We start from the raw sequence: 23184 nt of genomic DNA, 5'->3' as shown, positions 1-23184 counted from the left end.
GCCACCTTAGGTGTACGTGGCTGGCGCCTTAGCCAGTTGAGCTATAGGTGCCGAGCCCAATACAGATTCTAAACCCCAACTCCTAGGAAAACTCAGGACTTATTTTCATTGACAACTGTCTCAGCCTCTGGAACAGTGGGCCCGAGTGAGCAGGAGGACTGCGGCCATGTGGCGAGACTTCTCATGGAAACAGAAGAAAGCAAATGAAAACAAGAGCTCTCACCTTCAGTGGAACAGCGCTGGGTCCTCCTGAAGAGTCAGGCCAACATTTCAGAAGAATGTCTGCAATAAACAATGCTGTAACCACCCACAACTGCTCTCTGGGGAAAACGCAAGTTAACGACCTGGGATGAGTGAAAGCCACTTGGATGGGTTAAAGCCATTCAGAAGACGTTCAGAAGGACAGCAAATGCATCAAGAATAAGTAGCCCACAGACCTCAAACAAACGGAGCAGACACACGACGTGACAAGTTGAAATGTAAAGAGACAAACTTAAATGTCCACTTTTGGGTGTTTAAAGTCAACTATGCAATGATGAAGTAGGGGAAAGAGGCCAACATGAAAAACGCATGAGCTCACAATGAATCATCACAAAACTGCAGAGACACCGATGCAGCCTGGGGATGCATTAACAGAGGCATGGCATCAAGAACTTGGGAGGGTCGGGCAGAGTGACAGACGGCTGCTCAGGGCCTACAAGGACACTGGGCGCCAAGCAGTGAAGTTGAAGCTGCTCCCCTAGAGACGCAAAGACTCAGCGGGAAGACCCGTGCTACACTCCTGAAGGGCAGAACAGTGGATAGAAGGTTCAGGAAGAAAGGCTGGTTTCATACAAGGGGAAACCTCTCCGGTCACAGCAGTCCAGTGGCTGGCCCGGGCAGCAGGAGCAGCCTGGCAAGAGGAGGCCAGAGTAGCACAGGGCCAGGGGACCTGACACCCTCCCAGCCCTGAGTTTCTGGGCTTCCCAGACCCCTCCTGCCGAACCTCATTTTCTTACTCTCAAGCTATCCCGAACAGATGGGTGTTACATTTGGCCAGGACCGTTTCCAAGGGCGATTCCAAATATAAGTCCAAATTCATTCCAGGCCTTCTGTGCTGCAGTTATTTTAGAGGCTGCCGGTGCGGCCCGTGGTGTGGTGTTCAGTCCCTTTCCTATGGCATGAAGGGGTCTTGGAGCCTCAAGGGGCAGTGAGATGGGATTTAAGGGGGGGGGGGATCCCAAAACCTAGCCCTTCAGAAAGTAACCATGTCTCTCCCCATAGGGACAAAGAGGTTGCCAGGAGGGAGCCGCAAGGCCGTACCAGATAAAATCTGGACCCATCATCCCAAGACCCCTGCTGAACTCACTCTGAGGTCAGCCTGCTGATCACTGTCATAGCAGGAGCAGCTGCTGCCCTATAAGCGCCCCCCAACCCCAACCCCAAGCCAGGCTGTGTGACTGCTTTCCCAGCTCGACTCCTACAATTTCCTGTTTCTGCCCCGACACGGATGCTGGTAGCTACAGAGGGCAGCCACTACCAGGCCCTGTGCTGGGTAGCCCACATACTCTGGTTTTTCCCTCACAACGCCATCTGACAGGGCAGAGGACTGCAGGTCAGAGAAGTTAAGGAATTTGCCCACAGTCGTACAGCCCAGGGAGCTCCTGGCTGGGACCCAAACAAATCCAGGTCTGCCTAACCCCAGGGCCCCACTGGCCTAACAGGATGTAGCCCCTGCCCTCCCAGTTTAGAGGACACAAATCAGGGGCTAGCTAGAGCAGGGCCAGCCACAGAGCTGACAATTCTATGGGTTTTGTTTGTTTTGATTTCTTTTTTTTTTTTGCAGTCTTTGGCCGGGGCTGGGTTTGAACCGCCACCTCCAGCATATGGAGCCAGCGCCCTACCCCTTGAGTCACAGGCACCACCCCTTGATGTTTTTATTGTTCTAGGTGTGTAATGATTTGGAAGCAAAATTCAATTCTGCTACAAAACTACTTAATAAGTCACAGAAGACTGGTAAACAATCATAAAGTATAATAGAGCAGCAAGCAGAGATTTTGATAAACAGAAACTTCATTGCCATGGTCAGGAAAAGCAAATGTGTTTATGAAACATCACACTGGGCACCTAGAAAAGTGACAGCAACAACTAAGGGACGCCCAGGTATGTGTCATCAATGCGGGACACAACATGTGGTCTCTCACCACTCGAGCAGCTGGTGCTCATTGGTACAGTGACAGCTCACTTAGCAGTTATAGTCCTTAAAATGTGACTTGCTTTTTAACTGGCCTTCCCTCTGCAGGTTCCTGCCTCCAGTGCCACTAGTTTGGGGAAATCTCTTTCTATAATGGGTTTTTCCTCCTATTATAGGAAAATTCCTCCTATTTTTTGTTCATATCATTTTTATACTGAGGTATAATCCAGGTACATTTTAAAAGGAACAATTTAGTAGTTTCTAGTGCATGCACAAAGCTGTGTGACCGCCACCACTCCCCACCAGAACATTGTCCTCACCCCAGTAAGTGGCTTCTGGTTTGAGCATATCAGTTCCCAGGGGAGCTATGTCAGAACCACTAATATCACCATGTGTGAAAGGCACAAAGTCTCAAGCTTCAGTGTCAGGATCAACTCAGGAAGGCTAGGCACTTGATACCCTTGGGATATGACATTTCCTCCAGTTACTGCCCCATACTTGGGACTTCTCGGAGATACATCTTTGAGAAAAGATCTGAGGCCGATGCCAAAGTTGTGGGCGGCTGGGACTGGCTCCCGCTCCCGGCCCTAATCACCCCAGGGACACCAGCCCCAGCCCCTAGTGCTCTCTGGGTACCACCACTTTCTCAATGATACTTGCACGAACAGTCACATTTCCTCAGCCAGGAGCCCCCAAGAGGAGGACACACTCACATCCTCCAATTGCCCCCACAGCATCTCATAGTCCTGTGGCCACAGGAAAGTCACAATAAATGTGCTTACACAAATGAAAGGCAGGGCACCTGGCCTTATTATTCTCCATTTGCCAGCATCCGAATTTAAATCACTGATCAATAATTTCCCAACCTCTGATGTGGTGCCATCAATAATTATTATACATATTTTTCCTACCAGGAAATAAAGGTCATTTATGTAGCTGAGAAGGAGCTGTTTTGTCCCGCTGAATCACAAACCAAAAACATCTCATCATAAGGCTTCAGGAGACAGGAGTGGGTGGGCCCGCTGATATGAGGAGGTGTCCAGGGTCACCTTATGCCAAGCACTGCTGACACTACTGAGGTCTGTTTTCTGCCAGACAGGAGCATCCCTGCTCGGACTGAAAACCTCCACCCAGATGCCTCCCGTTTGCCGGGGCCGTTTGGACGGGCACCTTCTGTTTCCTACCAGGCCCTCTCAGGTCCCTGAGCACAAGACAGTTTTGGCTTCAGGGGTATCTCTTCCAGGGTACCAAGTCATCACAGGACCACAACAAATTTTCACAGATAGGAAGATTGAGCCTCTCAGAGGCAACACCACTGTCCTTCATGGCTCCAAGTTGCTAATGGTTCCCAAAGCACTTTCTCATGATTTCCCAGTGATCCTGATGACAAATGTCTCTACAGGTAAGAAATTAAGGTGCACTGAGGGTTGGCTGGCCAACTCGGTTAGCCTAGGTTACAAGGCCAGGCCTAGGTTCCAGGGTATAGGTCCTCTCAATGCAGAATGACAGCCCCCACAGCCCAGCGCTGCCTGTATGGAACTTGGTCTGCTCCCTCTCCATCAGCACAGCTGTCTTCACTGAGTAGCCAGGTCCCCGAGCTCTGCCTAGTGGCCCCAGAGTCCATTCTCAGGTACATAGCTCACTGATAACCTACCCAGAAACAGAACAAAGAGGCTCTTTCCCCTAGGGCAGCAGTTCCATTGACCCACAGGAACTGTTTTAAAAGGCTGTGGCATTAGGAAGGTTGAGAACCACTGCCCTAGGGTGTTCCTCCCGCATGGACCCACCCTATCCAAACAATCTATGTGGAGTACACACGACTGCCAATGGCTGTACAAACCTTTCCCAAAAAATAAACAGTCTTCAACACACAGGAGCCTTTAGCTTTGACGATTTTCTCCTATGGGTAACACGACATGGCCCTCACCTGGTGGCAACTCCTGAATGGCCTACAGAGATCCCTGCACAGAGGCCGGGGCTATCCTCCCAGTCTGAATGTTGCCAGCTCTCCTGGCTGTGCTCTGAGGCCAATGCCCTGGCCCTTGGGTGGCTCACCAGCTCAGCCCTATGAAAGTGACCTCATTCCACTGCTGTGGCCCATAGCAAGGTATGTCAACGAGGCAAGCAGCAACGGAGGCACAAAATGCCTGAGTCCACCAGGAGATGACCAGACAGCTTCAGTACAGACGCTGCCACAGTCTTCCTCAGACCTGGACCTTCCTCAGGTAGGTCTGAGACCACTGCTTATAATTCTGAACTACCCGGAATCACAGAGAAAAGGGAGGGCTGGAGGGAGAAGGATGAGAATGGACGTGTGGCTGCTGTCACAACCTTTATGCTCCGACAGGCGTTCTTCCTCTTCTGTCTCTTACCCCTTTGAGATAGTTTATATTAGTAATAAACCCCTCTGTGCTGAGAACAGCCTGCCGTTTAGTCCTTGTGCAAATCTGCTACAGAAGAAATACCACGTGATATTCCCAGTGCCAGACTTTCTTCTTCTGCCTGAGAACACAACCACGGCTTCCTGCTGGTGCTCCAGGGGCTTGGAGAAGTGGAGCTGTCTGGAGCAGGGTTCTCCATGCAGCAGGAGGAGGAAGAGAGATCCTCCTCCAGCCAAAGGACTGCGCAAGTCAACAGCAAAGGCAGCTCAGCGGCCTCCCGTGGGTGCTGCTCCTGCGCGGGGTGGCCTCTTGCTCTCTCTGATGAGGAAAGTAGCAGCTGAGGCGAGTCCAGGCTTAGGCTGGGGTCCTTACTGTTTCCAGAGTTTTGTGAAGCCAGGGAGTCGCCCTGCTGAGCACTCAGAGGCCAGACCCTCCCCGAGCTGTGCAGCTGAAAAGGCCTGCCTCCCCAAGGTTAAGGTTCCCAGAGGTCCCCACCTAGCACGGCGGACGGGTGGGAGCCCCTCAGTGGGACAACCCTCATGGTCCTCCCAGCTCCAGAGCTCCCTGGCTGAGACCTCTTCACCACGCATGGCAGCCTATCCCTCCTCCACCTGTTCTGTCCCCACTGCCCCTCCAGGGGTTGTCCTCAAACATGCTCCCCAAAGGCCTCCGGCTCATACAAGACCCTCTCCAAGTCCACATTCTGAGAACCAACCCACGTTGAGTGAGATGCTGGCTCCTCAGTTAGACCCACATGGGATCAAATCCCAGCCTGCCACTTACTGTGTCTTTTGGTAGGTGATCTAACTCCACTGACCCACAGCCTCGCTTGTGAACGCATCACAACAAGCCCCTTGCCTGTTTGCAAAGCTCAAATAAGGCAACACCTGAAAGGGCCTAGCAGAGAGCCAGACTGGAGCCGAGCTCCACTAACATTAGACCACTGGATTAGGCCCATCCCCACCCCTTGTCTCTCATGGAGGCAGAGGCTCCATGAGAACAGCAGGGTGGATTCCGTCCTCCTATGTCCTCACAGCATCTCCCACATCAGGGTGTTCAACAAACACAGACGTATGTCACTTAACAGACATGTTCTAAGAAATGCGCCAACAGGCATGTCCTCATCCAAACCTCACAGAGTAAGCTTCCACAGGCCCAGATGGGGCGGCCACTGCACACCTGGGCCGGGTGGCAGGCGGCTGTAACGTGATGGTCAGTATCTGAGTATCTAAACACGTCTGAACACGGAAAAGCTGCGGTGAAAATATGGTAGTGTGATCTTATGGAACTACTGTGGCATGTGTGGTCCAGGGTAAACAAAATCCGCATGATACAGCACGCCACTATGTTTAGTGAGCGAACAAACGCTTCATCAGTTTGGTAATTATTAGCTACTACTGGTACATAATGCCAATAGTAGCTAATTTATAATATTTTCCATTTGTGCAGCAAAGACTTTACGGCGTATAGGAAGTCATTTAATGCTCACAACCCTTCAAATAGGACAATTTCTCCCATTTTACAGATGAAGAAATGAAGCAGAGATGTTAAGCTACTTGTCCCAGGTCACCCCGGTGGTGGCAGAGCTGGAGTTCCAATGCAGACCAGCCCCCTCCAGCCTGTGTCTCTGCCGCCCTGACTCTGGCACACCCCCCAGACACGCAGCAGGTGGCAGCTGCTCACCACCATCACGCCCAGCACACACGCTGCAGATGGAGGGAGATCAATAGAACCAGGACTCCTGTCCAAGCGTTTAGCCCCATCACGGCTCTGTGCTCTGTGTCCCAGGGAGCAACTGCACAGAAATGGATGCATTTCATTAAAAGCCTCATTCCCTGCCTAGTTTATCAGCATAAACAGATGAATTATTTAACCAGTCCAGGGGTTGTTTAAAAAAATCAGCTTATATCAGCAGATGAAGAAAACAACTACCCAGGTTCCCCAGTTCCCAGGCTCAAGGGATTCTGGTCAAAATCAAGTTCTAATTCTTAACCAAGCTGAGTGCCCTCCCCTTGGACTCACCATCATAAATGCAAAAGCCGAGTGCTCCTGTGGTGGTCGTTTCTGGGCTCTGCATTAAGACGCCACACCACATTAAAACCAAAATATAGATGCAGTAAAATCCTTAACAGATGGTGCATGACCCCACTCCAAACATCCCTTGAATAAAATAGGAATGCAACTGGGTTGGAGGGGCCAGCAGCCTTCAGGGCACTTCTTGCATTTAATGGGGGCTGTAACGGCTTCAGAATTAAGAGGCAGAGCCTGAGCTGTCTCACAGGAGAAGAGGCAGGAGGCTAATGTAAGATGCTTTTGAAGAGTCTATACCACTTAAGAATGGGATTAAATAAAGAAATATTCTGCTTCTAAGTGATGGCTTCTTTTTAATTAACTAGGCCAATTTAGCATAGGAATGCATCAATTTACTTTTAAATTGTTGTCATTTCCTACAGATAGAAACTTGGAACAGGAATCCTTGGCTGGCCTCTTCCACCATATGAACCATTCCATCTACTTCTTTCCATTATTCCTCTGTTTTCCTCCAGAAAACAAAAAATGGACTTAACCATTTATACCCTTCTCTGAAAACTTGAAAGCGATCTGACTTTGCCTATAATTCAAACACTTTCAAACCCTCTACCTCTGATCAACTACACAAATAAAGGCTAAGTTTGAACCTAAAACTAGAAATAAAAGTGGGTCTTTTCCCCTTTAAGCCAATTTGTAAAAGGAAAAGAACCATTTGGCCCAATCCAGCTGCCAGAGAGCAACCCAAGGACTTGAGCTTGGAACTCGGAACTTCGGCTCCAAGTGACTGTTTCTTCAAGAGTGATCTAAACACACGACAATGTTTATCAGCCTTTTTGGCTGGGATCGGTAATGAGCCAGCCATTTCAGACAGGCCATGAGTCAACAATTCTATTGTTACATACTTTTACAAATGTTTAACAAGTGATGGAACAGCTACTGCTGTCAGTGACACTTAAAATGTAGACAGCAACACACCTTCCCTCTGCCACTGGAGCTGGATCAAGATGGAAGTTACAGTTCTCTGGCTAGAGCCCCAGTACCTGGAAGGCCAGTTGGAGAATGGGCAGTGGCCCATAAGACCCCTGATTCTTGGTAGTCGTGCCCTGTAGTCCCTTCGACTTGAGTGTAGCTAGACCTAGTGACTTGCTTCTAACCAATAGAATATGGCAATGGTAACAGGATGTCACACCATGATCTGACTACAAAAGGTTGTGGTGACCTGGATGAAGTTGGGGAGACCTGGTGGCAAGGTATTGAGGATGGCCCCTCACCAAAGCCAGCAAGGAACTGAAGCCCCAGTGCCAACAGCTCCAGAGGAGCCAGAAGCTGCCCACAACTTCAAGCGTGCCCTTGAAGCAGACCCGTCCCCAGTTAAACCTTTGGGTGAGACGCAGACCCAGCTGACATCCAGACTGCAGCCTTGAGAGAGAGCTGGTGTTAAGACCCAGATTAGCGACCTCCAGAAACTGTTCCAGCTGCTAAGTTTGGGGTAACCTGTCAGCAGTAGACAACACAGCAGGCAATGCAATAACTGGGCCAGTGTCCTGCCATACGCTGCTGCCACCGTCCTGCCCTTCTCCTGCTCAGCACCAAGACATCTGTCAGGACAGAGCCAAAGTCCAGCTTCTCTGACAGAGAGAGCAGGGGCCGGGCTCCTGCCTTTATTGGGCCCTGTATGTACACTGAGCACCCAGCACCCGCCCAGCACATCGTAGGGGCTCGTCGGTAGCTGAATTGATGGACTACTTCTGCTGGACTGAGGACCAAGAAGGCCAGAAACCTTCACTTTCAGTTCCCAGTATAAAAAGAATACTTGTTCTTAAAGGAAGAAAAGCAGGAAACACAGAGTCCTCCTGGAAGACCGTGTTATGGCCCGTGAGCCTCCTTCCAGACTTCGGCTAGGGTCTGAGAGATGCAGTAGGCAGGTCTTACTCTGGCTGAACTGTTGGGACCTGGACAGCACTGCTGTCCTCCCCGGCCCAAGGCTTGCCTTTATGGTCTTGGTGTCCTCAGAGGTAAAACCAGAACACCAAGAAGAAAGAGGTGCACTCAGGAAACCTGGTTCTGCTCCCCAGCAGAAGGATGAGTGGCTTTTACTTTTGTACTTGCTGTTCTCTCTGTTCAGAATGCTTTCTCCCTTTGACCCACCCCTTCCTTGTTTACTCAGAAAACTCTTATTCATCCTTTAAAACCCAGTTTGGCATCAGCTCCTCCAGCTCAATCCTTTCTGAACCTCCTCACTCAGGAGCCTGCACCACTCCCTCCCACTCTGCTCCTGCTGAATCTGCAGGACCCTAAAAACCACAGCCACGCCTGTCTTCCCCTAGTTCCTCCCCACAGCTCCAGAGCTCCTATCTCGCCAGGGCCCAGAACAGGCCTGCTGCACACAGAACCCAGTCCCGACAGACTGGTCCACAGAACTACAAAATGCTGCTGTTTCACTCTCTCGGCCTGTTGAGGTTGAGTCTGACCTTCCTCAGAATGAGGGTCTAGTGAGAAGCGAGGGGAATGCATTTGGTGAGCAGACAGTGCACTCCTGAGAGAAGGTTCCACTCTGGGAACTTCAGCTGGGCAGCATGGGGGAGGGAGGCAGAGCAGCTGTGAAAACACCTCTGCGGGCAGCGAGGGGTCAGCTCCACCAGCGTCAGCAGGTCTTTCCTTTCGGGGATGATGGTTGTGTAATCACGAGAGCACCACCGTGAGTATCAACTGTTCTTGGACCGAGGGGGATCAGGCCAAATCCCCTGCCCCAAAGCATTTGCACACGTACAAGGATGTGGCAAGAGACAGCAAGGTCACTGTCTGCCCAAGAATCAGGGTGGGTGGATTCCTGAGGCTGGAAGACACACAGAGAGGGGACGGGAACCCACACAGCATTCTGGAAGGGGCGCACCAGAGAGCCATCCTATGCTTAGCGCAGGGGGCAAGGCTGGGGCAGGGCCGGCTTTCCTCCAGGGCACACTCAGAGCTGACTCAATGCAAAGGACTCCATGGGAGGGTCAGAGAGGTCAACCCGGAAGTGTGGCCAGGGCTGACTTTAAAGCATGCCCTGTACGGGCAGCAATGCTAAAGGACAGAAGCAAGATGTAACCCTGTATAGTCACACGTGTGCTCACACAAATACACACACACATACACACATACTTGTCTATAAAAAAAAGAAATCTGGAAGAAAATACACCAAAATATCAGAAGCATTTATCTGAGTGGGAGGTTATAAATGTTTCTGAAAATAGTTTTCCTTTATAGTTTTCCAATGTATTTCCTAAAATGTCCACAACAAATGTGCTTCATTGTTCTAACTGGCAGAGGCAGGGAGCTGGGACAGAATGCATCTGAGGAAGGCTCAGAGGTGAGTGTCCCAGAGTGTGGTAACAAGTCACCATAAACTGGGGGACACAGCAACACTTTCTGCTATCACAGTTCCGGAAGCTAAAGTCTGAATCCACATGCCAGTAGGGCTGGTTCCTAGAGTCTCTGAGGGAGGACCTGTCCCTGTCCCAGGCCTCTCCTGGCTTCTGGTGGCTACTGGCACTCCTTGGCTTGTGACCGCAATCCCTCCACATCCCTCGCTCACGCTCCCTGTGTCTTAGTGGGGGTGAGCGTCTACCCTAACCCAACATGACCTCATTTTAACTTGCAAGGATCCCATGTATGAATAAGGGCACAGTCACACACACTGGGAATTTGGACGTCAGCACATCATTTTGGCATGCTTAACATGATGTAATTAGCCCAAAATCAGGACACAAAGGGCTGGAGCCCCTGTCTTTAAATATCTGGTAGGCTCTCCCATTTGAAAAGCACTAGACTTTGTCTGTGTGGCTTTGCATAAAAGAAATGGGAACAAAGAGTGGATGGTCCCAAAGGCTTGATTTCAGAATAAGAGCAGAGCTGTCCTGAGCTAGTTGGGTCATTTTGGCAGGAGAACTCTCTGTCTCAGAGGCCCTCACAGCAAACTACCCCACACCCCACCCCATCTCTGACATAGTGGTCCTTGTCCAGAGCATTGTACTAGATACTTCTGAAAGGCCTTGGCAGCCCTAAGATTCTGCGAGTCACACAGGCATAACGTCAGCACTGCCCAGCGCTGGCCAGGCCACCCCATACTGACTGACATCACACCAGCTTTGTTTGCCTCACCCATACTGGGCAACCCCTGACCGAAAGGCACAGCAGCTCTGCCCATCACTCTTTTACCTTTAGGTCTCCCAAAGAGAGCTGGAGATGCACATCAGGGCTGTTGAGAATAAAGGTCACCAACCGAGTCAGGAGATGTGGAATCCAGAAGTTAAACCACCCAGAGGACCCCTCCTCCCCTGGTTCTGACAGTGATTCCTAAACCCTAAGAGTTCCCAAGGACCAGTCCAAAGGCACCATTTCATGTCCCCAGGTCAGGCTCACCAGAGGCTAAAGGCCCACAGACCAGAATCAGGATGGTTAAAAAAAAAGTCTATGATTTGTTTAAACACAGGATTACACCAAGAATAACATTTACATAAGAAATAGCCATAACACTGCAAATTAGGTTTGTTTTTTTTTTTGTAAAAAAGAGGCAAAATCTTGTTTGGGACCAGAAAGAAACATGGTTCTTCAAAAGCACCTTTTCTTTTCACCCCAAATACAACACACAGAATTTCTCACCTTTCCACGGGGTCCCTGAGCATGACAATCAGTTTGGCATCTGGCTGAAAGGCGTGGATAAAGTCTTGGGTCAGAAAGGGCGGCTCTCCGTCTGTGCTGTTGTCGTAGAAAAATGTCCAGGCATTGTTATCCCACATCGTGGAGGCACTGGCCTCCCCTACAAGCAGAAACACTGAGCGTGAGCCTTTGCTGAATTTGGGCTCCTCTGAGCAGCCCTGTGTGCCAGAAGACAAGTCCATCCTGATGCCTTAAGCAGCCATGATAGGCGAGTGGATCAGGATCACTGGCAGATGGGACTCCAAGCAGAGGACTAATGACCAGCCCTGCCATGGTGCCATCCCCCCAACCCCAAAACCTCTGCCTGGAAATCCATGCAACATTGAGTGTCCCCATGAGCTCTTCTCTCCAAGGTGAGCAAAACATAAAACCATTAGCGGCATCTGGCCCCCCAATTTCACAATATTTAACTTTGTTCACAGTGCATAGCTCTGTGGCATTTTAAGAGCCCTCTGAGAATGTACTTGTTTCCTCAAAAAGCATCAGGGATAAGGGAGTGCAGTTGGGGTAGCTAACCCTCGTTAGGAAGGTGAGTGCCATTTGCATCGATATTTCCTTGAACCACAGTGGTAAGTCACAAAGCACACTTGAACACCAAATGAGAGAGAGCTGTTTGCTAGTCACAAAGCACACTCGAACACCAAATGAGAGGGAGCTGTTTGCTAAACAGCTCACAGTCTCTCAGGTTCTAACTCCTATATAGCCATCACTCTGCATACAACTGATGCCTACTCAGTGCTGACTGGGTCCTAGCCCCTGATTTAATCAAGGTCTTCACAACTGAAGGATGAAAACAGTCACACACATTCTAAGTAGGACAGAGCTGAGGCCAAGATACAGATCATTTCAACAACATAGACTCTCACATGATGCAACAATTTCCTGGTGATTTTTTTTTTGCTTTTTTAGGACAGTCCAGCGATTTAGAAAGATAAATCAATCAGTCCTATATTTAATTTCCTACCATTTACCTAGATCTATGGTCTAGGACCATAGGACACTTCTCAAAGCCATTTACTGAGAGGAAAGGGATAAGTCATGGTAGTACTGCTGGGAGGGAGTAGGGCCCTGTTTGTTCTGCTGGATGTACAATCACATTCAGGTCAACATCTCTGTTCTGGACTTTTCTTCTTTCTTATTTTTTAAAAGAGATAACACCCCAGGATACAGAACAGACAAATCAATCAGAAGTCCTCTGAAAACTCTACTCACGATAAATAAAGGAATATAAAGGACAAGCAATCTATCTACCGAAACGCACACATTCTATCAATCTCAGAAATGAACTGGCTTTAGAACCCTAGAAGCATTTGTGATCTGCCTGTCTTCCTTCCATCCATCCATGTATCCAGAAAGCATTCATTTGGTGTCTAATGTGTGCTCCTGGTGTGCTTGGCACTGGGGACAGATGAAGGAAACAAAGCACAGTCCCTACACTCTCAGACTTCACAGTCTAAGAGAAGAAGAAACTCAAAAAACAATCAGAGCACGAGGGGTGCCCTGGGAACAGATGTGGGGCCTTCCAACATGGCAAAAGCCCCCTCCCCAAGGTCAGCTCCAAGTTCAGGCCACATGAGTCCTAAACCTCCAGTGTGACTCTAGCTTTAGCACAGACTGAGGAAAGGCCCTCTCTGACCTATGGGCCCAAGATGTGAAGGACCCTCGTGCCTCTGCCCAGGATCTAGGCAGAAGGAAGAGCAGTAGCAGGGCTGAGTCACATTTCAGTGCTGGGAGGAGTCTGGAACCAACCTGGTTCTGCAATCCCCTTTTACAGGCAAACAGACTGAGCCCAGAAACAGGAAGAATAACCTGTTGCACAGCACAGAGCTCGCTGGTGGCACATGCAGGGCTCAATGTCAGCTCTTCATCTGCCTCTCTACCCTGCCTATCACACTACCAGGCTACCAGAAAACGCACCACCAAATTCTGCTTTAAGAAAATACCAGCACAGTAATTTTACTTTCTGTCCTTTTAAAAATCTAGATCTAAGTAAAATTAGAAAACTAAACTAAGGCTTTCCTTTTTATTCATTATCTTAGTCTCCACTTCCTGGCCTGAGGATGCGTATTTTCAACGCTTTCATAAGAGCATGAGAATTTCCCAGAGGCATAAGGTACGGGAGTCACAGTGAAATGATATACATTAAACTGGTGATTTGGGGAGTTTGAACCCACTTTGCTCATGACTAGCTAACAGCCAATTCATACTGGAGGTGGCTCTCAGTGACTTGATCTAAAAAAGAATACGTAAATCGGGGCATAGGCACCTCAGCCTATCCCCCTGGACAGGAGAATTATAAGTAAAAAATTATCTTTTAAAAGACTGATTGTGATTCCTCTTAGTAGCTAGCAGATTTATTTAATTTGAAGAATCAAGACATAACAGATCTAGTAAATATTTAAAAAAAAAAAAAGACCATTGCCCTAGGTAAACAATTTAGGCAAAACAGATGATTAAATTTCTCTCTTTTGGAAGTCATAAGTGGATAAATGTCTCTTAAGCTGAATCCAGTAAAAAGATTTATGTCCAATAAGTAAGTCTAAAGATCTAAAGTAAAGCATGAGAAGTATAGTCAATAATGTTGGATTTTAACACTGCAAATGTGCCAAAAGAGTAGATTTCAGGTGCTATTACCACCAAAAAAAAGGCTGGGAGGATTTGGATATGCTAATTTGCTTCACTATAATAATCATTTCACTTTGTATGCGTATATCAAAACATCACATTGTATGCCTTAAATATATACAATTAAAAAATAAATTTTAAAAGAGTGAATATTTATAAAACACGCTTGTGAATATTTAACACAAATGATCACTAATCAAACCACCTCATTCTGAATGCCCAAAGGCATTAGGTTGACAAAGGCTAGGCTTTTAAGACAGCAATCAGTCACAGACCATGTGTTAGGGCTGCATCTAGTTCAGGAGAAGCTACCCGCCTTCTGTGGTCCCAGTGGCCAAGGAGTACACAAGCCCCAAGTAGTAAATCAATGACTAATCAGTTAACTGCATATATGATTCCCCATTCAAACCTACTCAGATCAATAAATCAGGAAAAGAAGTCAAATATGCCTGCTTAATTTGAAAAATGGCAACTTAAAAAAAAAAAAAAAACCCTGAGCTTCCTTGAGTCTCCAGGGAATTAGAAAGTCAACTAAACATTTCCACTCTATAATAATTATTCAAGTGAGGCTCGGCGCCTGTAACTCAGTGGTTAGGGTGCTGGCCACATGCACGGGGGCTGGTGGGTTCGAACCCAGCTAGGGCCTGCTAAACGACGACGACAACAATGACAAAGAAAATAGCCAGGTGCTGTGGCAGGCATCTGTGTCCCCAGCTTTTTAGGAGACTGAGGCAAGAGAATCAGATAAGCCCAAGAGTTTGAGGTTGCTGTGAGCTATGACTCCATGGCATTCTACCAAGGGCAATATAGTGAGACTCTGTCTCAAAAAAAAAAAACTTATACAAGTGAGGCGAACCTTTTTATGTAAGAGTGATGGCCAGGTGGGGAAGCAGAGGGTCATTAGAAGTCTGCAGCAAACATTTTGCAGGAGAAGCAAAGCTGGGTCTGGCCTAGAGATGAGCTGGGACCCCATTGAGGGTTGCCAGCCCTCCTGGGCGCTACCTGGAAGCCTTACCGATAATGATTTTATTCATCTTGCTCTGCTCCTTTGCAGAGCTGGCCTGTAGTCCTTGATGAATTTGGTGTGCAGCCAGGTCGAAAAGGTCCAAATAATCTTCTACAGGATAGCGGTCTCTCAGCCCATCTCTCAGGCGAACAATTCCTATGGGAACCAAGAATCAGGAATTACTGAGGACAAAGTTGCCAGTGCTGGGTTGTGGCCTCCTACAGAGTCACCAGGGGAAGAGATGGAAAGACCCAAGGGACCCAGCCGCAGCAGCAAAAGGCTCAGCCCAGGCAAGCTTCAGGAGGGTCAAATGGGGATGAAGATGGTGACCCCTGAGAACTGGATGGTCTCTTTTAACCCGCGCAACTACCAGGCGTAAAAGACATCACCACTAAGCTTGGCAGAGGCAGCTTAAAGGACAGTACACATATTCAATAGCTACTGATCTATCTGCTTGGAAAGCCAGAGAGTTTGGACTGGTTGTTATGTGTACCAGGTGGGTCTCTAAGATGGCTGGACAATAAATCCAGGATGCATGCATTGTACCAAACAGGAAGACAGGAAAAAGGGCTATAGCCCTTCCATTTGTCCAAATAACACAGGGAATAGATTGTCCCCAAACAGACATGGATTTCGGCATCAACTACACACAGCCTAAATCTGCCCCTTGCCTTAAAAATGAAAAAATTTCACTTGCAAACATTTTAAAAACACACTGCCCAACACCACAGCTTCTAAAGTCAATAGAAATTAGAAATAGAATGTCCATGGCAAAATAACAAAGAGGTTCAAGGTGACACTAAAGACCAGTTTCCAGGGGCACGCCTCTGTTCTTCCCTCCTTCCTGCCAGTGAGAAGCTGGTTTTCATTAAGGGGAAATCACTGTGAGCCTTGTGGGAAGAAGGTTCACCCTACTACAGGGGAGTGTGTTCAGACACATCCGGCAAACACACACAGACATGAAACCTTGGCTCCTATAGCAGCTGCTGTTAAACCACAAAAGAAACATTTACAATGTCCTTCACTCCAGAATGAACATCAAAAGGATAAAATCAAACATTTGTCAAGAGAACATTAAGAGCTGGTTTAAGGAAAACGTCTTCTAGGCAACCTGGGTCCTTTACGTGGAAAATGTCCTTGTGGCTCACTTAGAGTATGGCCAACAACAGGCATGTATCACCCCTTAGCTCCAGTGACCAAATGTCTCCTGGCAGAAGGAAAAAGGTCAGAGAGAGGAAACAGTGACCTGAGAGAGAGCCGCAGGGTGCTGGGGCAGGCGGGCGGGGCAGGGCTGGAGCAGGCAGGGCCAGGCAGTGTCAAAGTCAGTCCTAGGGCAGAGGGCTGCTGACAGCAGGTTTCCAGAATTATCTCCATGTGTTTTTCATACTGAACCCATGGGGCAGACAGGGAAGGTCCAAGAAGCTGAGGCCAGAAGCGGCTTTACTCTCCCCCAGGTGCAGGCGCCCTAGCCTGAATAGCACAGAGCTGGGAGCTAGGCCCCGGGGCTAAGTGTTCCCAGCTCTCTGCGACCGGCCTGCTCATGGCTGGGCTCATGTGCCTGGGCTCTGAGAGCAAGACAACCCAACAGGTGTCCACCTGACCCTTTACCCTGTACACAGCTGGCACTTAATCAGTGCTCACTGGGTAGTTGGGAACCAAGTGCCAGGCCCTGTGAGTTCTCTGCCTGTGAACTGATGACAGGTCAACTGTTGGATCTCTGCGTGTCAGTGTCTTCTCACCCCCAGCTCTGTCTCCCTGGGACCCTCAGCCCTATGGGTGCCTAAGGAACGAATGAATGAGGGAATGAACGCGGGGACGAAAGGGAAGAGCCTGCCCTCTCGGACCACCACTCACCAAACCGCTTGCGGGTCCACCAGTGCGGCTCCTTGATGGCGGAGAACTTGACCTCGGGGTGCAGCCGCAGGCGGTCATAGAGGTCAGTGGTCCCGCACTTGGGCTGCCCGATGATGTAGAAGCGCGGCAGGCAGCGCAGGCGGAAGTGCTTGCCCTGCGCGTGCGCCAGGTGGCCCCAGAAGGCCTTGCGCAGCGCGTCGAACGTGGAGCGGAAACGCTTGGAGTAGAGCACGTAGGAGTTGGTCAGGTAGGGGTCGGTGGTGTTCCGCCCCGAGAACTCCTCGTACCAGCAGGGGCTCTTACTGTTGGGGAGGAACTTACTGGGGATTACTGAAAACATCTGCGTTGGAAAAGAGAGAGACACGCCAAAAAATTAACAAGGACAGTTCAAACCCTAGGACGAACGTGCCCTAATACTGACGGGAGTGTTCAAATGAGAACTACTATTTGATGATCTAAAAAGAAAATAAAGCAAAATTCGGTAGACAGCCAACAACTGTGTTTTCCTTTCCCCAAAATTAAAAAGAAAAAATGGGGTGGAAGGGGAGGAAAAAAAAGTTTAATCAAAATCTATTCTCCCATAATTTACCTTTCTCATACACACACACACACACACACACGGAAATCTAATTAAATGAAACAGTTGGAATCTCTTTCCTAGTTGTATATTTAAATTGCCACTAGAAACAGAAATACTGATTAGGACAGAACAAACAGGAAATCAAATCGAACCTAACTTCCTAAATCCCTAATGATGGTGTTCTGTAAAAGCAACTTTAACCACCATGACCACGTTTTAAGCAAGAAGTTCATGGAATGCAATGATGAGAGGGGGTGGCCCTTAAATATTTTTTTTAGCTGTGCCATTCAGGACAACTGACTTTCTTCTTGCTGTTCCAGAGCATAGGCTGACAGCACCCTCTCAGTACTTTCTGAGCCATAAGGCTGTCAAATCCTCCTTGATACAGCTGAGAAATTTTTTAGTCATTTTTATTCTGTGTTCCCAAAGATGGTGATGGAAAAGGAAGTCATTTTAAAAATCAAATAATCAATCAAGATGAGCACAAGACTACTCACGTGCAATTCCTGCTTCTTGAGGTCTTCTAAGCCTGGGAGCCGTCTGGTGGTGAACTCAATCCTGGCTGTGATGCTGTTGATAATTAATTTAATGCTTGGATAGTCCTTCATGTATGAAATATTATTTACAGAGAGTTGGTGATGATGTTCTTTCATGTCGCTTGGGTTTTCACTGTCCATCAGGCTGGGATTGCTGGATAAACTTCCATAATGGAAAGGCGATGAGATCAGAAGCTCTTGGTGGGCCCCAGAAAGGATGTAAGAAGCCATCACCAAGGTCATTATTATCAATCCAAAGACCAGGCTACATCGCTTCCCCTTCTTAAAGCGCAAAAACCCACCCCAGCTCTCATTTCCTTCAGTCCTCACTTCGAGAACAGCAAGCAGGTTCATCTGCTTACTATCCACATGAAACAGAATTTTGTTTTCTCCTCTACACGTGGGACACACCTGGTGACCGTGATCGGGGCCTCCTCGGCAGCCAACCTGCTGTTTGTGTGCACCCTCAGGTAACAACTGTATGCAGCAATTAATGCAGTGCCTCATGGTAGTACCCAGGACTGCTGGTTTGCTGGCCTGTGAGTGAGCACCCCCAGGAGTCCGGAAGTGTGCAAGTCGTGCTGGAAAACTTTAATGATGTCTTGTGGTTACATAAGATGGTTGGAAGGCACAGCAACAGAAACAAATGTAAAAATGAGCAGACACCAAAGCACTAGAGAATCAGGAAGCACATTCTTTGGTTCAACCCCGAAAGACAACAAAAGGAAGTAATCTCTGATAGTCATGTTCTAGAACAGACACTGCAGTGATGAAGAAGTTCACAAGTTCACAAGCAATTCTGCCTGCCCTTCAGGTTTTTCCCATGGCAGAGAAAAAAGTAGAATTATTATGGCTGGAGAACATGGAAACGCACAAGAAATCAGAAGATATCATGGTCTTCACGTTGATGGATTGACATGCCATCCGTGAAGATGCTTGTAAAGACCTCTATTCTTACATCCTGAGTTCCTTCGGAATGTTTCCTCTTCATGGGGAAAAAATGTTAGATTTCCTAAACAAAAAGAAACGAAGTTTCATTACATTATGTAATATTAGCAATAATCCAGAGAGCATCTTCCAAGGAGAGATAGAGGTTCACATTCTCTTTTCCAGAGAATATAAGTTCTCTGTAAATTTCAGCAAAGCCTGCCTGGTCACAAGCAAGTCATAGAAAATCATATACAATAGAGGGACAAGCTTCAGGTCCTTATGCCACTAAATGTACCCCCCAAAACACCAGGACCACCAGCCCTGTGACAATCCATGCATCCTCTAACATTTCTGTCTTAATACATCTAAGTTATAAGATCCCCAAATCCCAGGATTTTGCAATCATTCTCAGATTCATGCACAGTCAATGACTATAAATTTGAGGGACGAATTAAAATATCAGTGCATTTCAGTCCATGGAAGATCTAAAGAATACTAAGAAGAAAGGCCAGGATGGGAGCAGGCGGAGAAAACATGTTTTTTCCCTCCCAGTAGCATCAGTAGTCTCTAACCTAGAGCTAACCTTTATAATCAGATTAGGAAGCAAAAGTTAATGAAAATTTAGAAACAATGAATGATTCTCTCCTTCAGTAGAGTGTATCATAGTTTAAAAAAAAACAATTGACTTTAACATTATTAAGCAATTAAGTCCAAGGCATAATATTCCTCTGAGTAACACAGCACTTCAGACCCCAAAATAATTTTTCACTTTCATCATCCTGGGGAAAACATACTTCCTAAAACTCCATTAATAGATTCCTGAAGTTATAAAATGTATTGTTACCCAAATAACACCTTGTAGATGTCATACAAAAAAGTATCTAATGAGCAAGCCACATACCCTCTCTGAGCTTTGCTTTCTTCAACAGTAAAATCAAGATAATAAGACCTTACAGCCTTTATAAGTAACAAGTACTTAATTGGTCAATACATGTAAAACTTGAGTTTATATAATACCTGACACATATTTAGCGTCCCATAAAAGGTAGGTTACATTGATAATAATAGCATCATCAACGATTACTATGATTATTTTTAATTGGTCAGTGAATACCAAGAATATTTGAAATGAGAATCAAAGATAGGAGAGTCTATATATGTTAGTATTCCTAACCAATGAAGAATTACCCACATGCAGTAGACTCACCTTCAACTTCACACACACCCTTCAAGCAATCCTTATTGTCCTCGGAGAGATGACATTAACTAAGCCCACAGTAAGATCTCTGTGTATCAGCTGAAGGCTTGAACAATCAGATCACCAGAAGAAATGTTCATTTGCCTTGGACCGAAAAGCCTATGTATTCTCAAAATACGCTGGCCAAGAAATAGCCAACAGTGTTTCCCAAACATGTTCCACCCACAGAATGTTTGACTTGCTGCTGTTAAGTGTTCCATGCTTAAACTATTTGGAGAAAAGGTGAGATGGACAAAAGCAGAGAATTCTTTACAGCAGGGTTTTTCAGGGCTTTTGTGACTCTACAAGAGAGGAACATAATGCACAAAATTGGCAAAATGTAATTGTCCAAGAAATCTCACTAAGGTCTCAAGGCACAGATAGGGAAAGGCGGGTCAGCACACACTGAGACCTGAGTCCAGCAGAGAAGCTGGGGAAGCAGGGACAAGAGCAGAGAAGGAGAAGTAGGGGGTGGAAGGGGAGGTCTGGGGAGGCCAGGCCGGCTATCTCAGGCCCTACCCCCACCTCCCCCAGGGCAGCTGGAGGGACACTGGATGTTCAAACCTCTGCTTCAAACTTGCTTAGCCACCCCTGACCCATCCCATGGTACAAACAATTCTTTCAAACCAAAGAAACAAAAGGGCAAGATCCCCTACTTCGAAACTCCATCTCTAAAGCCAAGAAAACATTTTTTCACATGTTGAAGACAAGGCTGAGGCAGGGTTAAAAATGAGACTCTAACCAGGACTCACAGTGGGGAGGGAGTTCCCACCCTTCTGTCTTTCTGGTGCAGAAGGTCTAATCAGATTTTTTAAAACAAAACATGGCACCTGTGGCTCAAAGGGGTAGGACGCCAGCCCCATATACCAGAGGTGGCAGGTTCAAACCCAGCCCCCACCAAAATAAATAAATAAATAAAATATAAAAAAAAAAAAAACATGGCTCTGGAAGTTCCAAGACGAGAATGTACATCATCCGGACACAACAGAATGGGCAGAACATCCCTAGACAAGAACAAAGATATCTTAAGTGAAGCAAAGTAAATAAATGAGCCCTGAGAGTCGGGAAGCTGACAGTCTCAGAAGAGAAGAGACGACAACAGGGTTTCAGACAGGGTTAGCCAGAGCCTCTGTCCACTGGGCAGCTGCCCCTCCAGCCAGACCAGCCTCTCCAAGTCTCTTCCTAAGAAGAACTGGGGAGACAACTCAAGATGCATCAAAGCCTTAGGAAAACACTCAAAGCCAGTGTTTTCTCATCTCTTATTACTCATTCATTCATTCTTTTGTCAACAATATTTTTTGAAGGCTGACTGTGTTCTGGGTATGTCCAGGTTCAGGAAGGGCAGCCAAAGCAAATACAAGATAGGATGTGATGTAATAAATACATACGTATATTTGGTCTTCATTTTCAGTTACTGTCGTGCAGCTCCTAAAATCCTTAGAATTTCCTGAGTGATGTAGTGAGGGTGGCATCTTTTGTTATTCATAACAAGCCCCTTTCAATCAAACTTGAGTTTATGCTAAGAAGGTGACTGGTGTTCACTCTCAGATAGCTGCGAGATGGGGTCTGGTCACTAGAAAAATCAAGCCTTGGTTAGAATCTTGAAACTTTCAGTGCTCTCCTCAACTCCAGGTAGGGGTGAGGGGCTGGAGATTAAGTCAATCTCCAGAGGCCACTGAGGTACTTAGCCATCCCTGCATGCTGGAGTGTCCATACAGCCCTGGAGGACAGAGCTGGGGGAGCATCCGGGTTGCTGGACCATGGTGGACACTCTGTGATATTAAGCAAAGCACCTTCCTGACTCCTGTGAGCTGTTCTAGTGCATAATCGAACTTAAGGAGACAGCTGTGGGAAACCACTGCTTTGTGACCAGTTTGGACAGAGTGTGGGTAACTGGTGTGTGATAGGAAGGAGTCTTTTGGGACTGAGCCCTCAAACCCATGAGGTATGAACACTAACTCTGGGAATGTCAGGACTGAACTGAATGATGGATAGTCAGCTGGAGAATTTGTTGGAAAACATCCTGGGGTGCCCTCCTTGAGGACAAATATCTTATATTTACAAGTGTTACCAAAACACATATCCCCTGTGTAGTATGTTAAATGCACCTCCATAAGTTGGTCAAAAAGAACCACCTTATGACCAGGTGAATGGCCTATGGGCAGCCAGAGCTCCGGACCAACCCTCCCCAGGCAGATGGGGCCAGTGCAGTGAGGGATGGGACCTCCCAAGAGAGGGAGGCCTTTCACAGTGGGAGCGTCTGTCCCACCAGGGCTGGGAGATGCATGACAAAAGGTTACAAAGAAGTCCAAAATGATAAGATAATCTCGACATTGTAAAGGCTATGAAGAAAAGAAAAAAGCAGGAAACAACAAAACCATTAGAACAGGGTTTCCAAAGCTGTGGTGGCGCTAGGGTGGGCTCACTCTTAGTTGCCAGGGGCTGTTCTGTCCAGCAGATCCCTGGCCTCCACTTCCTAGATGGCAGAAGCACCCCTCCTCTGATATGTGACAACCAAAAATGTCTTCAGATTGGGAAATGTCCCCCAGGGGTAAAATCACCCCTAGGTGAGAACTACTGATTTAGAAGACAGAAGGTACCCCGCATTGGGTGAACGGGGCAGACTTAATTTCAGAGGGGACATTTTAAGCAGAAACCTGACCCACTAGAAGGAAGCCAGTCAATGGAGCCCAATGGAGAAACAAGCCATGTGACTACAGGCTAGGGATTCGCAGGATGTAAGGACTGGGAAGGGAGACTTCAGGACCCTGGCACTGGGGGGACAGACCTCGGGGGCATGGTGCTGAGGGACAGACCCTGGGAGTCTGGTGCTAGAGGAACGGACCCCAGGAGCTTGTACTGGAGGAAAAGACCCTGGGAGCTTGTGCTGAAGGAACAGACCCTGGGAGCACGGCACTGAGTGACAGACCCTGGGAGTCTGGTGCTGAAGGAACAGACCCCAGGAGCTTGTGCTAGAGGAACAGACCCTAGGAGCATGGCACTGAGGGACAGACCCCGGGAGTCTGATGCTAGAGGAACAGACCCCAGCATCTTGTGCTGAAGGAACAGACCCTGGGAGCATGGCACTGAGGGACAGACCCCGGGAGTCTGATGCTAGAGGAACAGACCC

At 47.7% G+C, this 23184-nt stretch overlaps 1 protein-coding gene across 2 annotated transcripts in view; it reads right to left on the bottom strand.

Moving 5' to 3' along the window:
• Positions 1-23184, bottom strand: part of CHST15 (carbohydrate sulfotransferase 15) — a 79015-nt gene that overhangs the window by 15498 nt on the left and 40333 nt on the right. For both annotated transcript variants that reach the window (XM_003794076.3, XM_023515640.1), the window contains exons 2-5: positions 17849-18899; positions 16772-17111; positions 14927-15073; positions 11230-11386 (exon numbers count right to left, since the gene is read on the bottom strand). In XM_003794076.3, coding sequence (XP_003794124.1) covers positions 11230-11386; positions 14927-15073; positions 16772-17111; positions 17849-18394 — 1190 coding nt within the window. In that variant the 5' untranslated portion in view covers positions 18395-18899. The remainder of the gene's footprint in view (positions 1-11229; positions 11387-14926; positions 15074-16771; positions 17112-17848; positions 18900-23184) is intronic.

This window comes from Otolemur garnettii, unplaced genomic scaffold (assembly GCF_000181295.1).
Source record: "Otolemur garnettii isolate 467f Iridium unplaced genomic scaffold, OtoGar3 scaffold00075, whole genome shotgun sequence".
NCBI lineage: Eukaryota > Metazoa > Chordata > Mammalia > Primates > Galagidae > Otolemur > Otolemur garnettii.
This window is presented reverse-complemented; position numbering and strand designations above follow the sequence as displayed.